Source organism: Danio rerio, chromosome 2 (genome assembly GCF_052040795.2).
Source record: "Danio rerio strain M-AB ecotype USA chromosome 2, GRCz13ab, whole genome shotgun sequence".
NCBI classification, from domain to species: Eukaryota; Metazoa; Chordata; class Actinopteri; order Cypriniformes; family Danionidae; genus Danio; species Danio rerio.
Window position 1 is genome coordinate 54,287,501 of NC_141022.1, and position 14,427 is coordinate 54,301,927.

The 14,427-nt window shown below is 36.9% G+C and overlaps 2 protein-coding genes across 10 annotated transcripts in view; one reads left to right on the top strand and one right to left on the bottom strand.

Moving 5' to 3' along the window:
• The window catches only part of LOC147846522 (uncharacterized), a 99,689-nt gene that overhangs the window by 23,947 nt on the left and 61,315 nt on the right, over positions 1-14,427 (bottom strand). The gene's annotated exons all lie outside the window — the stretch shown is intronic.
• The window catches only part of adcyap1r1a (ADCYAP receptor type Ia), a 375,079-nt gene that overhangs the window by 3,252 nt on the left and 357,400 nt on the right, over positions 1-14,427 (top strand). For all 9 annotated transcript variants that reach the window (XR_015477727.1, XR_015477728.1, XR_015477729.1 and 6 more), the window contains 1 exon segment: positions 4,624-4,719. Coding sequence is in view for 6 of the 9 variants with exons in the window: in NM_001443960.1 (NP_001430889.1) it covers positions 4,663-4,719 (57 nt within the window). In the remaining 3 variants the exon portion in view is untranslated.

Below are 14,427 nucleotides of genomic sequence, written 5' to 3' on the forward strand. Positions count from 1 at the left end.
GTGAATATGAAGGCATGCAGTGAGTCACACATTAATGCTGCCTTCACATTCATGCAAAGCTCTATAGTCCTTTCCAAGATGGTTTTATTTTCAAGAACACATATACTAATAACCTCCATTTAATCCACAGCCTCACAATCTTTTGACCTTGTAACCACATGAAGCCACATGCGTTGTAAATGTGATGCTTTTTTTCCTCTCTTTTTTTTTTTTGGCTTTTGTGGAAAAGATAATGATACGAATGGATACTGTAGATCACAATAGCATTGTAATAATATACAAGAACACACAATGTTAAATGACCGTCAATATTGTTGCCAGATGCTGTTTTGCTTTTGCTTCAGAAGCACAGAGAGCCATTCAGAAACAGAGGCGCTTTCAGCTCTGCGCTTCTCATTATGATGGTTATCAGAGCCTCTGTGTGTGTGTGTGTTTTGCATCCATAATATAAAAAAACCTTCTGTTTGATTGACACTCAGCTGTCTTTCTCTCCTTGAAATGGCTGTTTGCATCCCACAAGGTTACAGAAATAGCACAGAGAAGAGAGAGACTGAAAAGAAAAAAGCATGCCTTAGATAGACAGAACTGACAGAAATATTTGATTAATCTACTGCAGCTCCAAATTATAACAAATAAAATCATAAATATTGCAGCTCCACATTAAATTAAAAAAAAAAAATTATATGCTGAAACTTCAAAATAAAATAAAATTCTGTAGTGCCAATGCTATACAAATAAAATAAAATAAAATTTAAATAAAATTTGAAAATTTAATTTAATTTAATTTAATTTAATTTAATTTAATTTAATTTAATTTAATTTAATTTAATTTAATTTAATTTAATTTAAATTTAAATTAAATAAATTTACTGAAGCTTGAAAACAAATAAAATAAAATGAAGTGAAATTAAATTAAATTAAATATACTGCAGCAAATAAACTAAATAAATAAAATAAAATAAAATAAATATTGCAGCTCCAGTTTAATTAAATACAATTAAATTAAAATAAATAAATACAAATACTGAAGCTTCAAAACAAAGCAAATAAAATAAATGATTAAATAAACATACCGAAGCTTCTAAATGAAAAAAAAATTCAATAAAAATTTTTGCAGCTCCACATAAAATAAAATAAATAAATTAATAAAGTAAAATATATTAATATACATGAAACCTCGATACAAATAAAATAATATTAAATATACAGCAAAATTTTAAATAAAACAAATAAAACAAAACAATAAATATTGCAGCTCAATATAAAATAAATAAAATAAAAATAAATTAATTAATAAGTAAATAAATATAAAAATATACTAAATCTTCAAAACAAATCAAATCAAATAAATAAGTTAAAAATAAATAAATATACTGAAGCTTCAAAACAAAATGAAACAAATAAATAAAATAAAATATATGGCAGCTCCAAAATAAAACAAATAAAATCATAAATATTGCAGCTCCACATTAAAAAAAAAACAATTACTAATGTTTTCCATCTTACACTTTAATAAAGTGTCTTGAAAACATAAAAAAAAATTACTAATGTTTTCCTTCTTACACTTTAAGAAAGTGTCTTGAAAACAAATAAATAAAATATATGGCAGCTCCAAAATAAAACAAATAAAATAAAATCATAAATATTGCAGCTCCACATAAAATAAAATAAAACAAAAATAAATACGGAGGCTTCATAACAAGTACAATAAAAAAATGTACTGAAGTTAAAGAGCCCATATTATACATGAAATAGGGTCATATCCTGGTTGTAAGGGTCTCCAACAACAGTCTAATATGCATGCAAGGTCAAAAAACACTTTCATGGTCTTATAATCTGCATTTATTTTTACCTAATTATCCCAGCGACTCCTGTATGAATCGTCCAGTGATTCATTTGTTCCCAAACCCCTCCTTAGCGCAGAGCTAATCTGCGCTGATTGGACCGATGACAGTCTGTCGCGATTGGTCGACTGCCTTCAGTCAGAGAGGGAAATGGCCAATAGCTAATCAGCAATTTAAAAAGTAATCACAGTTCATACACGCTCGATAGTATAGACGTGGATTTTAGCTGCCACACTATGGCGAGTGGATAGTGCCACGGATAACCGAACGAAGGAGACAGTCGTGTACTCGCCATACCACACACACACAAAAACACACACACACCTCCGGATGACAACGCTCCCGCTTCAGCCCGCACCCGCCAGGTTTTAGCCTGAGAACCCGCTCCGTTTTCTGCCCGCCGCGCCCGGTCCCGCTAGAGCGGAGAACACAACCAAATATCACCCAGTATACAGTCCAGACAGCCAAGCTGTCTGTATAAAAACACACACACACAGCACAAAGTACACAAAGCTCGTTCGTTCGTTCGCTCTCTCTCGCTCTCTCTCTCTCTCTCTCTCTCTCCCCGCGCCAGATTTCTGCGGCGCGGGAATACATTTCCGAATAAATCGCGGGAGAAGAACTCTAGCACGGAGCTCCATAAACAAACAGCACGCGTCGCGTTTTTAACGTGACTTTGCACGCGATAAGATAATATATCCAGTTAACCTGATACAGTACACTCGGTTACAAGTAACAAACCACAACTAATTATCCCAGCGACTCCTGTATGAATCGTCCAGTGATTCATTTGTTCCCAAACCCCTCCTTAGCGCAGAGCTAATCTGCGCTGATTGGACCGATGACAGTCTGTCGCGATTGGTCGACTGCCTTCAGTCAGAGAGGGAAATGGCCAATAGCTAATCAGCAATTTAAAAAGTAATCACAGTTCATACACGCTCGATAGTATAGACGTGGATTTTAGCTGCCACACTATGGCGAGTGGATAGTGCCACGGATAACCGAACGAAGGAGACAGTCGTGTATTCGCCATACCACACACACACAAAAACACACACACACCTCCGGATGACAACGCTCCCGCTTCAGCCCGCACCCGCCAGGTTTTAGCCTGAGAACCCGCTCCGTTTTCTGCCCGCCGCGCCCGGTCCCGCTAGAGCGGAGAACACAACCAAATATCACCCAGTATACAGTCCAGACAGCCAAGCTGTCTGTATAAAAACACACACACACAGCACAAAGTACACAAAGCTCGTTCGTTCGTTCGCTCTCTCTCGCTCTCTCTCTCTCTCTCTCTCTCTCCCCGCGCCAGATTTCTGCGGCGCGGGAATACATTTCCGAATAAATCGCGGGAGAAGAACTCTAGCACGGAGCTCCATAAACAAACAGCACGCGTCGCGTTTTTAACGTGACTTTGCACGCGATAAGATAATATATCCAGTTAACCTGATACAGTACACTCGGTTACAAGTAACAAACCACAACTAAATACATTTGCAAGCTAGAGTAAACGAGGCAACAACTTTAACCGCACGTACTTACACTTGAGAAATGGAAGAAACCCATCCTGACGTCCATCAGTTACTCTTTACTGATCCTTCCTTTAACAAACTCAGATGAAGTATTCTTTGTAGCATGTAGCTTCCAGAAGTTTCCAACTGCTTGGTTATAATGCTGAGGTTTCATCTTTGGGTAGAGACTCAATATATCCATCTGCAGTGTGACTTCAATCGACCGGCATGTTTGTGTGCGTGTGTTTGTGGGTGTGCGTGTGTTTGTGGGTGTGTGTGTGTCTGGGTTTCTGCGTCAGAGGGCGGGGCCTCAGGTTTGAAATCTCCCGGGTTTGCGCGTGCACGTGAATAACTTGGTTTCGTTCGTACGTCATGGCGAAACACCTAATGAATTGGTATCAAGGCGACTCGTTTGAAGCACTATGAGTCGACTCTTTTATAGATGAATCAACCGTTTTAAACACTGTATTCTTACAGATTTAAGCCTTAGCTGGATACTTCACTTCACTTAGAGCTGTGTTACACACTACATGGAGGGGAATTTTCAAAAACCCATAATATGGGCTCTTTAAATAAAAAAAAAAAAAAAAAAAAATATATATATATATATATATATATATATATATATATATATATATATATATATATATATATATATATATATATATATATATATATATTGAAGCAATTCTTTGTTAGATGGACTATTATGAAATATAGAACATTACTTGAGCTCTTTGTGCAAGTAAACCACTCACAAACAATACAACCATGAATAAACCTACAAAAACACTGTAAATTGCTTTTAAGATAATGCAAGTTGCTCATTAATTGAATCAGTGTTGATTTTTTTCTCTGTGTGTGTGTTTTACTGTGTCTCCATGTGTTTTATTTGCTATGATTCATCCCTTTATTCCTCCTTTTTGAGAACTAATAAAGATGAGTAAGACGGCGGGGGCTCGGAGACTCTTCTCCATCCTCGCACAGGTCTCATCTTGAGGGATTTTATACCTCCTCAGATTGGCTGTGGATCAGTAAATCTGCTCGCCACACACATTTCCCATAAACCCCTCCCTCCACATCGGCCTCTGCGCACTTCACGTTATTTGATTATTTTAGATGCGGTTGGGTGTAATAAAGAATGCATTGGTGGTTCAGTGCTGTAGCTCTGGACTGGACATCAGTATTTTATGATGTGGCCAGTAGTGTTACAGTGTGTATGTGTGTGTGTGTGTGTGTGTTTTAAAACACTGTACTCTATCTTGTAGGCTTTATAAGGCTGTGTTTGAGGAACAATCGTCAGCAGAATGTATAGACAAGCGGCGAGAGAGACCTTCCTCATCCTCTTCCTCATCATCAGCCTGGTAAGAATAAAAACGGATATGTAGTGCACCTTATAGATTAGTACACCCCCTTTTGAAAATTCATATTTTTAGTGGATATAGACATTATACTGTACACTCACCGGCCACTTTATTAGGTACAGCTTGCTGGTAAGGGGTTGGACCCCTTTTTAGCTTCAGAACTGCCTTAATCCTTCATGTCATAGATTTAAAAAGGTACTAGAAATATTCCTCAGAGATTATGGACCACATTGACATGATACCATAACAAAGTTGCTGCAGATTTGTCGGCTGCACATCCATGATGCGAACCTCCCGTTCCACCACATCCCAAAGATGCTCTATTGGATTGATATCTGGTGACTATGGAGGCCATTTGAGTACAGTGAACTGATTGTTATGTTCAAGGAACAAGTCTGAGATGATTTAAGTTAATGAAATTTGCGTTAACGAGCAGTTGGACAGGTGTACCTAATAAAGTGGCCGGTGAGTGTATATTGGTTCATTTAAACAAAACCGTTTCAGAAGTTGAAGGATAATACATTTAATTCAAATGAGGTCAAATACGAACTAAAAAAATGGCAACTCAATTATTATTTTTGCTTCTTTTGATGATTATTTCTCCTTGATAAAATGTTTTCATAATCATTAGGTTGTACTATTGTTTTGCACTGTGATTGATAGTTATTTTGTTGGGTTAGTTCCAGTTTTTGGTGCTGACTAATCTACTGTACAGTGTATCTTGTGGTGGTGATGTGAAGAGACTCCCCTCATGATTGTGAAGCGCTTTGGGTGTATGGCCATACACAATAAATCCACTGTATAAATACACTTTACATTACATTACAGTATATCTTGTTGTATAGCCTCTTATAGACATTTAAAAGAGAGATCTGTAAAGGGTGTACTCATTCAGGCATTTTATTTGTCACATACACAGTCATACATAGTATGATATGCAGTGAAATGTTTACAATGTGTAATGCTCACTGTATATGTGACGCTGGACAACAAAGCAATTCATAAGTGCATTTTTTGGGGTAGGATCGTGTTTGGCTGACATATGGATATTTGAATCTGAAGGTTTTAAATATTTTTAAAATAATGAGAAAATCACATTGAAAGTTATTTTAACAACACGGTTTCATTGGGAAAATGTGCACATGGATACATTTATGAGAACCGAGATATATGTGCCTCAGGGTACATAATGACATCGGGCCCTATCAGACACCCAGTGCAATAAGATGCAAGATGTGTTTGGCACGATTTGTTGCTTTTTTCAGACCAGTGCAACAGTAATTTTTATGTTTTCCGTCACGTTGTTTAAATAGCAAATCCATTTGCGCAACTTTGTGTACTCATGGGTGTGCGGGTCTATAAAGGAGGTGTGTTAAGGCGCATTGTTGGTTGCTATTTTGAGGAACTAAAATAGACCTCGCCATTGACTTATAAAAGGCTGGTCTAAAGTCTCGCGCAGAGTGCGTTAGTTATGCGCCTGTGCTGGTCCAAACGCTTACACATTGCTTAAGACATACAGGATGTACAGCAATACACAAATATCGTTACATATGAGAACAATTAAAATGTTACAAAAATGATTATTTTCTACATAAATTTAAAAAACATTACCTCCATGCCTTCTTTGTAAGGCTGAATGGAGGAGGCTCGTTCTTTATACTTGCGCTGCAGATGCTCTGTTTAACTCTTTTCTCGCTATTGAATCGTTCAGTTTTTCCACTTACAAAGTTCGCCATGTAATTATCAAATAGAGATGAGACTCTGATTGGTTTAATGCATGTTATGCTCAAAACACACCCCTAACTCATGCAGAGAATAAGCACAACCCTGTTAGATCAGGGCGCAGTGCGTAGTTTTTCATCCTTAAATAGAAAAAGTGGATTCCAGCAATTTTGAGGCCCACCACATCATTAAGATTTTCCCGAACCACTAATATTGATAATACCATACCTGTCAACATTGGGATGTGAAAATAAGGGATATGCCCACCATAATAAGGGATCCCCCCCTTTTTTAAAAATCCCAAATTACTAAATATGTTCATCTGGAGCTGTTTTATTGTAAATAAACAGTTAAATGGTCAGTAATATGTTCTATTATTTTTATTTACAGAAGAAAAAATAAATAGTATACATTAGCAGCAAATAAATTAGCAAACAGTTCAGCTTATTAAAATTACCAGCTATTATAATGAAATAGAATCAAGCTATCAAATCTCATTAGCCGTTTCTTCACAGTATAACTTACACATTCTGATTAAAGAGCAACGAATGAATCTGTATTTATATTTTTTACGTTTGATTACATTAAATATAGGTGTCACTTTAACAATGCACTCATCTAACGCTATAATGAAAGCGTTCGACTGCTTTCCTGACTTTTTATGCTCATTTAAGACTAAATTAGTTGTTTGAAGAAAAAAAACCCCACCAAGATCGACATCTTTGGATGTTATTATTATTATTAATTATGTGTAAATGTTTGTTCAAACAAGCACCCAAAACCCAGACTGTCTCTCCACTTCATATTGCTTGTACAGAATCCGTTTGGGAAACAGCGTCTATTCATCACTATGCAGCTGAAAGTCATGCACCATTGTATGACTGTTTTGATGATTGCATAGGAGGGGTGACGGCACCTGTATTGAAAAGGAAAGGGAATCGCACCGTTGATATATTTATTTCAAAGTGTTTTCGTGCATAATCAAAGCGAAAGCACAGAACAGACTCGCATTTGAAAGCAAGGGGCGGCCCCTGGTGGTTCGGGGGTATGGGTTGCATATAGGGAGGCTCGGCTCTTTAATGTTTATTAGCCAAATGTTTATTAGGGAAAATACCTTTACGCGATGATAGCGGGGATCTGTAAAATACAGGAGGATCACAGGAAAAACGATAGGGTTGACAGGTATGGATAATACAGATTACCATGTTTCAGAATTAAAGCATATAATCATGTCCACAAGACAGGATTTGCAAAGAAACTGTGATGAAAAGTTCTGGGTACATTAAAAATAGGAATATTATATATTATCTGATATATTAAACCTCACAGACACATTCTGGAGACACAAAAGACGTATTTTACATCTTGTTTAAAGGCCAAAACTGAAGCCCTTTAAAACGCAGGCAGATGTTTTTGTTTGTTATTCTTGAAATATCTGATTCGCGTGATTGTAGCAGCGCTAGTTGAGCGTTTTGCAAACCGCTCTAGTTGAAAAATCTGAACTTCAGTGGTCATTCTCACGCATTAACCAGTCATGAACATTAATTGTCATGTAGGGACGTGATTATGACATAGCACCTGTTGTTGGCGTCTCTGGTCAAAATCCCCCTGCCGACACGGACAACAGCTCATCAAGCTGGCCTCAGCTCAGTCTGAAAGCCTTTATCATCCAGGTATATTTTTTTCTGGAGGAGTTGATGAACTCACAAAGCTGGGTGCAGCTCTAAAAGTAACTAGTGGACACGGCTCCAAATGAATCTACGCTGTTTTTCAGCCTTCATAAAGAATGAATCTCTTAATAAAATCCATGTTAGCCATTTAACATGGAAGCTAAAGTCACCGGCAGACAAAAGCCCTGCCCGTCTATTGTGAAGTGAATGTAATGCGCTAATGAAGCAAGTAAACTCAAAATGTTCATGCGTCTGTTTACATGTTCCGCGTCTGGTGTGAACACAGCATAAAGGCTCCTCTCTCTCTTCTGGAAAAGGGGCGGAGATGCAGCAGTTCATTTGCATTTAAAGAAACACATTGAACATTTACGATAACTTCATAGACACGTTCTGAGGACACTTGAGGAATACAATAAAAAAACAAATCATTGTAGTTTTTAGCTTTATTTAAACGAACAAAAACATTTGTAATAGTTTTAGATTGGTTTCATGATAATAACTCTTGAAAACACAAAACAATGCATTAATAATACATAGTCATATGTATAATAATACATAGAGGAAAGACGAGGAGAAAATCCAAAAGTGTATTTTTTGCTTTAATGCCACTTTCAGTTTCAACACTTATCAGTGAGGTTGACCTTTGAAAAGAAGAAAAGCAACTGTGTGGTTTTGGAGATCCTTCTGTGATAATCTCTCCTCTTTTAGTTCTTGGTAATTTCCAAGTATATTATGAGGTAAGAAACATTGTGACGAGAGTGTCTTATCTCTCATGTTTATTGTGTTTATCCTGCTCCATTCTGCTTAAAATGTAGTTTGTGTTGTTGTGTGTCCTTCTGCGTTGACGTCATTTTGCAACTGGAAGTGTCTGTGTGTGTGTTCCTTGTATTTCTCATATGTGCCAAATGTCCCCACAAGAATAGCAATACCACTAAAGTTTGACTTTGTGAGGACTTTTTTTGGTTTCCATGAGGAAAATGGCTGATTACAGTTTTTCTCGATTGCTTGGATGCAGTTGTCAATTGAAACTCCACATTTTCAAAACAGTTAACACACAGGCCTAAACAGCAGCACTCATGGTCAAAATGACACATTTTGCTTGCAAAAGGCACATATCGTGTCAAAACCTTTACAATATGCAACAAAAGCTAGTTTTACCTTCAAACAACACAACTTGCAAACAGGTATATGAGCTCTTTCAATTAATCATTACACAACGGACAACAAAATACAAAATACAGAAGTCAGTGCAGCACCATTGCTTGTCATTGTAGCCTATTGCCAATGCCATTTGTTGTCTTTCTATTTGTGCTGTCAAATTTGCCTTTTTGCAAAGAATTGAATCCAGAATAAGAAATGCTTTGATTACATTTATATTGAATTCATGACAATTGAAAACTGAAATACTGTAAAAACAGACAAAAGTAATACAGTTTTTCTTGTTTGCTTTGATGCAGCCGTCAACTGAAACTCCACATTTTCAAAACAGTTAACACACAGGCCTAAACAGCGGCACTCATGGTCAAAATGAAACATTATGCTTGCAAAAGGCACATATCGTGTCAAAACATTTAAAATATGCAACAAAAGCTAGTTTTACCTTCAAACAACACAACTTGCAAACAAGTATATGAGCTCTTTCAATTATTCATTAGACAATGGACAACAAAAAACAAAATACAGAACTCAGTGTGAATTCTGTTTGGGCTGTCAAATTCGCCTTTTTGCAAAGAATTGGATAAAGAATAAGAAATGCTTTGATCAAACTTATATTGAATTCATGACATTTTTCAAACTGTGGCTGAAAACCAAAATACCGTAAAAAAAAATAAATAAATAAAAATAAAATTTAAAAAAGAAAAAAGTAGTAGAAAGAAGCAGAAAAAAGAAAAAAACTAATAAAATATTGTAAATATTAGACAAAACACAAGTAAACCAATATACAGTCAAATATATTGAGAGTATAGGAAATAGCCACTATTGACCTCCTCCATCCATGCTGGCACAGAACAACACAGACCTTCTACCATTTTAATGTTTGCAGACTGATTGCTAACTGAAGATTTGTGTGAAGGAGTGTCAAACCAGTGCTTCATTGAATTCATACTGATCTTGGTGGTTTCTAATGGTTAGGAATAGATGGTTTCAGTTTGGTTACCAAAACTAAAACAATGGAGTTTGGACTGCTTGAATGACATCCGTGTTAACTGTTTTGAAAAATGGTGGGGAAAATGTGTCAACCCAATGAGAAAGGGTTTACACATTTGCAATACCGGTCTTCTGCTCTGCTGGGATAGTGATAATAAAAATGAAGTGGAACTTAGTTTCTTTAACCAGGTCAAAGCAAACAAGAAAAACTGTAAAATACTGTAAATATTAAAGAAAACACATGTAAACCAATATACAGTCAAATTTATTAGGAGTAAAGGACATAGCCACTATTGACCTCCTTCATCCATGCTGGCACAGAGCAACACAGACCTTCTACCGTTTTATAAGGTCTGCAGACTGATTGCTTATTGAAGATTTGTGTGAAGGAGTGTCAAACCGGTGCTTCAGTGAATTCATATTGATGTTGGTAGTTTCTAATGGTTAGAAATAGATGGTTTCTGTTTGGTTACCAAAGCTAAAACAATGGAGTTTGGACTGCTTAAATGACATCTGTGTTAACTGTTTTGAAAAATGGTGGAGAAAATGTGTCAACCCAATGAGAAAGCGTTTACACATTTGCAAGACCGGTCTTTTGCTCTGCTGGGATAGTGAAAATGAAAATGAAGTGGAACCTAGTTTCTTTAACCAGGTCAAAGCAAACAAGAAAAACTGTAAAACACACATAATGAAGTATTTTGAAAATGCAGAATATGCAGTCTGTAGAGTTTTTGTGTGTGTGTGTCAGGGTTGGGAATAAAACTCTGTGCCATTAGCACCACTACCTTTGTAACCAGTATGTACCGGACTGAATCAGCATATGAATTTCGGTGCAACTGTTGCTGTGACAAGGACATAAGAAGCATCAAGGGGTGCATCAAAGGCACACATACTGTAGGTACGCGTTGTGACACCATCTCTAAACATTTAGGGCCCTATCATACACCCGGCGCAGTGTGGCGCAAGGTGCGGCGCAATAGTCTTTTGGTAGTTTCAGCTTGGCGCAAGAGTGGTTTTGAGGCATTGCGCTACGCTGTTTAAATAGCAAATGCATTAGCGCTCATTTGTGCGCCCATAGGCGTTCTGGTCTAAAAAGGAAGGCGTTCTGAGGCGGACTGCTGGCGCGTCGCTATTTTGAGAAACTATAATAGATTTTTCATTAGACCAAAACTAACCCGGTCTAAACTCCGGCGCAGAGTTGCGCCTCAGCACAAGAGAGCAATAGGCAAATATCTTTACATATGAAAAAAAATAAATATTAAGGATATATATAGGATATAATAAGAATAGATATAGGATATAAATATAAAGGATTAAAATATTACAAAACATATTATTTTCTAGCCTACATAAATATGAAAAATCACTGCTTTTATGTCTTCTTCATCTCGGGAGGTTTTTTCAGTTCATTCATAACAATTTGCTTTTGTATAATGTTATTATTATTAGCAGTATTATTTATTATATCCATATTTATATTTGTTTTATTAAAAACAAGCTTAGATTTGTCCACCTGTCAGGTTTTAGACCATAAGGGGCACATCATGTGTTTTAGGATATAACTCAGGTTTTTGAGCACATTTTGTTATTATTATTCATTTATTCGTTTGCTGGAAATTTTAACTGAATTTAGAAATAGTTTTGAAATGAATATTTGCTCTTAACAAACAAAAGTAATTGTTTATAGAGTAATTGATGTCTGTGCGTGTAGGTTTCCCTATAAGAGCGAATGTGAAAGTAGTTCCATTATCTCTCATTCTCACGCAGTAGATGCTCTGTTTAACAGTTTTCTGTTAAAAAACTGTTAATTGTTTGCTTGTGAAATGCTCATTTTTTCCACTTAGACTTACTTTGCGCCCTGTAAATAGTGAATGCGCTCTTGGTGCGACGCATCGGACTCTTAAAGGGAATGGGAGATGAGACTCTGATTGGTTTATTCTCAAAACACTCCTATAACTCATTAAGAAAATAAACTCAACCCTTTTAGACCATGCGCCACGGGCCAAGGCAGATATCCCGTCCTTAAATTAGCAAAAACGCGTCCTGACACGCCCTGAAAGAGTTTGCGCCCTGCGTTTTGCGCTCTGCGCATGGACCGCCAAAATAGAGCCCTTAATTCTAAACAACTTAGAGGAATACAGACAGGCGATGTCAGGTGTTTGTTCTTCTTGCTAAGGGAACGGACGCACACATCGCACACAATACGGTGCATTTGCTGAGCGAGAGCGACTCTCTTCAGATCAACACGCATGATCGCGCTCATCAAATTTGCTTAAACTAAGTGTTCTAAAGTGTATTGTACAAGCAAGGATTCTGACACCGCAACATGAAGCAGATGCTTTACAAAAGCTGTGTGTATGGGGGAAACACGTCAAACTTTATGACACATCTGAGGGCTCATGGAATCAGCTTACAGGCAGAGGAATGCACTTTCTCTGAAAGCTTGCGACATCATCTTGCACTTTCAATGAGTACGTACATGGACACCAATGCTCCGGTTATAATATGATTAAGACAATACTCTGATTAAGAGTCTAGACCAGGGGTGGCCAACCCTGTTCCTGGAGAGCCACCTTCCTGCAGATTTCAGTTGCTACCCATATCAAACACACCTGAACCAATTAATTAGGACCTGAACATCACGTGATAATTACAGGCAGGTGTGTTTGATATGGATTGCAACTGAAATCTGCAGGTAGGTGGCTCTCCCGGAAAAGGGTTGGCCACCCTTGGTCTAGACTACCATGTAAACAGTGATTTTTGATTACCTTAAAGGACCACAGACACCTGCGTCACAAAATGCGGAGTTTTTTTTATTTCTATTCAACGTGCGGTATCAAATTCCTTTAAAAGAGCACACTTCCACCAGTCCTTACTTAATGCTTGCATCAAATACCTGTTTGTCATGGGGCATGCATGAAATGTTCATAAATAAAAGTGTTTCATGAATAAAAGTGAAACTGCAGTTAAAGTCGAAAAATTTAAAATGAAACACCTGAAATTACAAGAAACTCTGGAGAAAACATGACTCAATGACGTTAAAGGACCTGTGATACCTGTCAACATTGGGATGTGAAAATAAGGGATATGCCCACCCTAATAAGAGACCCCCCCCCCCCCCCCCCATAAAAATCTCCAATTATGCTCAGTTGGAGATGTTTTATTGTAAATAAACAGTTAAATGGTCAGCAATATGTTCTATTATTATTATTTACAAAAGAAAAAATTAATAGTATACATCAGCACCAAAAACATTAGCAAACAGTTCAGCATATTAAAATTAATAGCTATTATAATGAAATAGAATCAAGCTATCAAATCTCATTAGCCGATTCTTCACTGTATAACTTACACATTCTGATTAAAGACCAACGAATTAATCTCTTATCTATTTAGATTTTTACGTTTGATTACATTAAATAACAGGGGTCACTTTAACAATGCACACATCTAACGCTATAATGAAAGCATTCGATTGCTTTCCTAACTCTTTATGCTCATTTAGGACAAAAGTTTAGGACAAAAAACACCAAGATCGACATCTTTAGATGTTATTATTAATAATTATGTAAATATGTTTGTTCAAACACGTACCCAAAACCCAGACTTCCGCTCCGCTTCAAATCGCGTGTACAGAATCCATTTGGGAAACAGCGTCTGTTTATCATTAAGGAGCACGTCAGCTCACAGTCACGCACCGCTATATGACTGTTTTGAGGATTGCATAGAAGGGGTGACGGCACCTGTAATGAAAAGGAAAGGGAATCCCGCTGTTTTTATATTTATTTCAAAATGTTTTCGTGCCTAAACAAAGCGAAAGCACAGAACAGACTCGCATTTGAAAGCAAAGGGCGGCCCCTGGTGGTTTGGCGGTATGGGTTGCGTATAGGGAAGCTTGGATCTATAATGTTTATTTGCCACCCTTCAGAGAAAGACTGAAAATACGAAAGAAATACGGGTAAATACCTTTACAGGATGATAGCAGGATAGAACTGTAAAATACGGGAGAACCCTGGGAAAAACAGGAGGGTTGACAGGTATGATCTATGTACTATAACATGTAAGACAGGATCATGAAAGGAACAGTCATAAAGCAAATCATGTAAACACCTTGATTATATTATTGTCTTATTATTGTCAGATTAAGGTAAATCATTAGATCACTGAA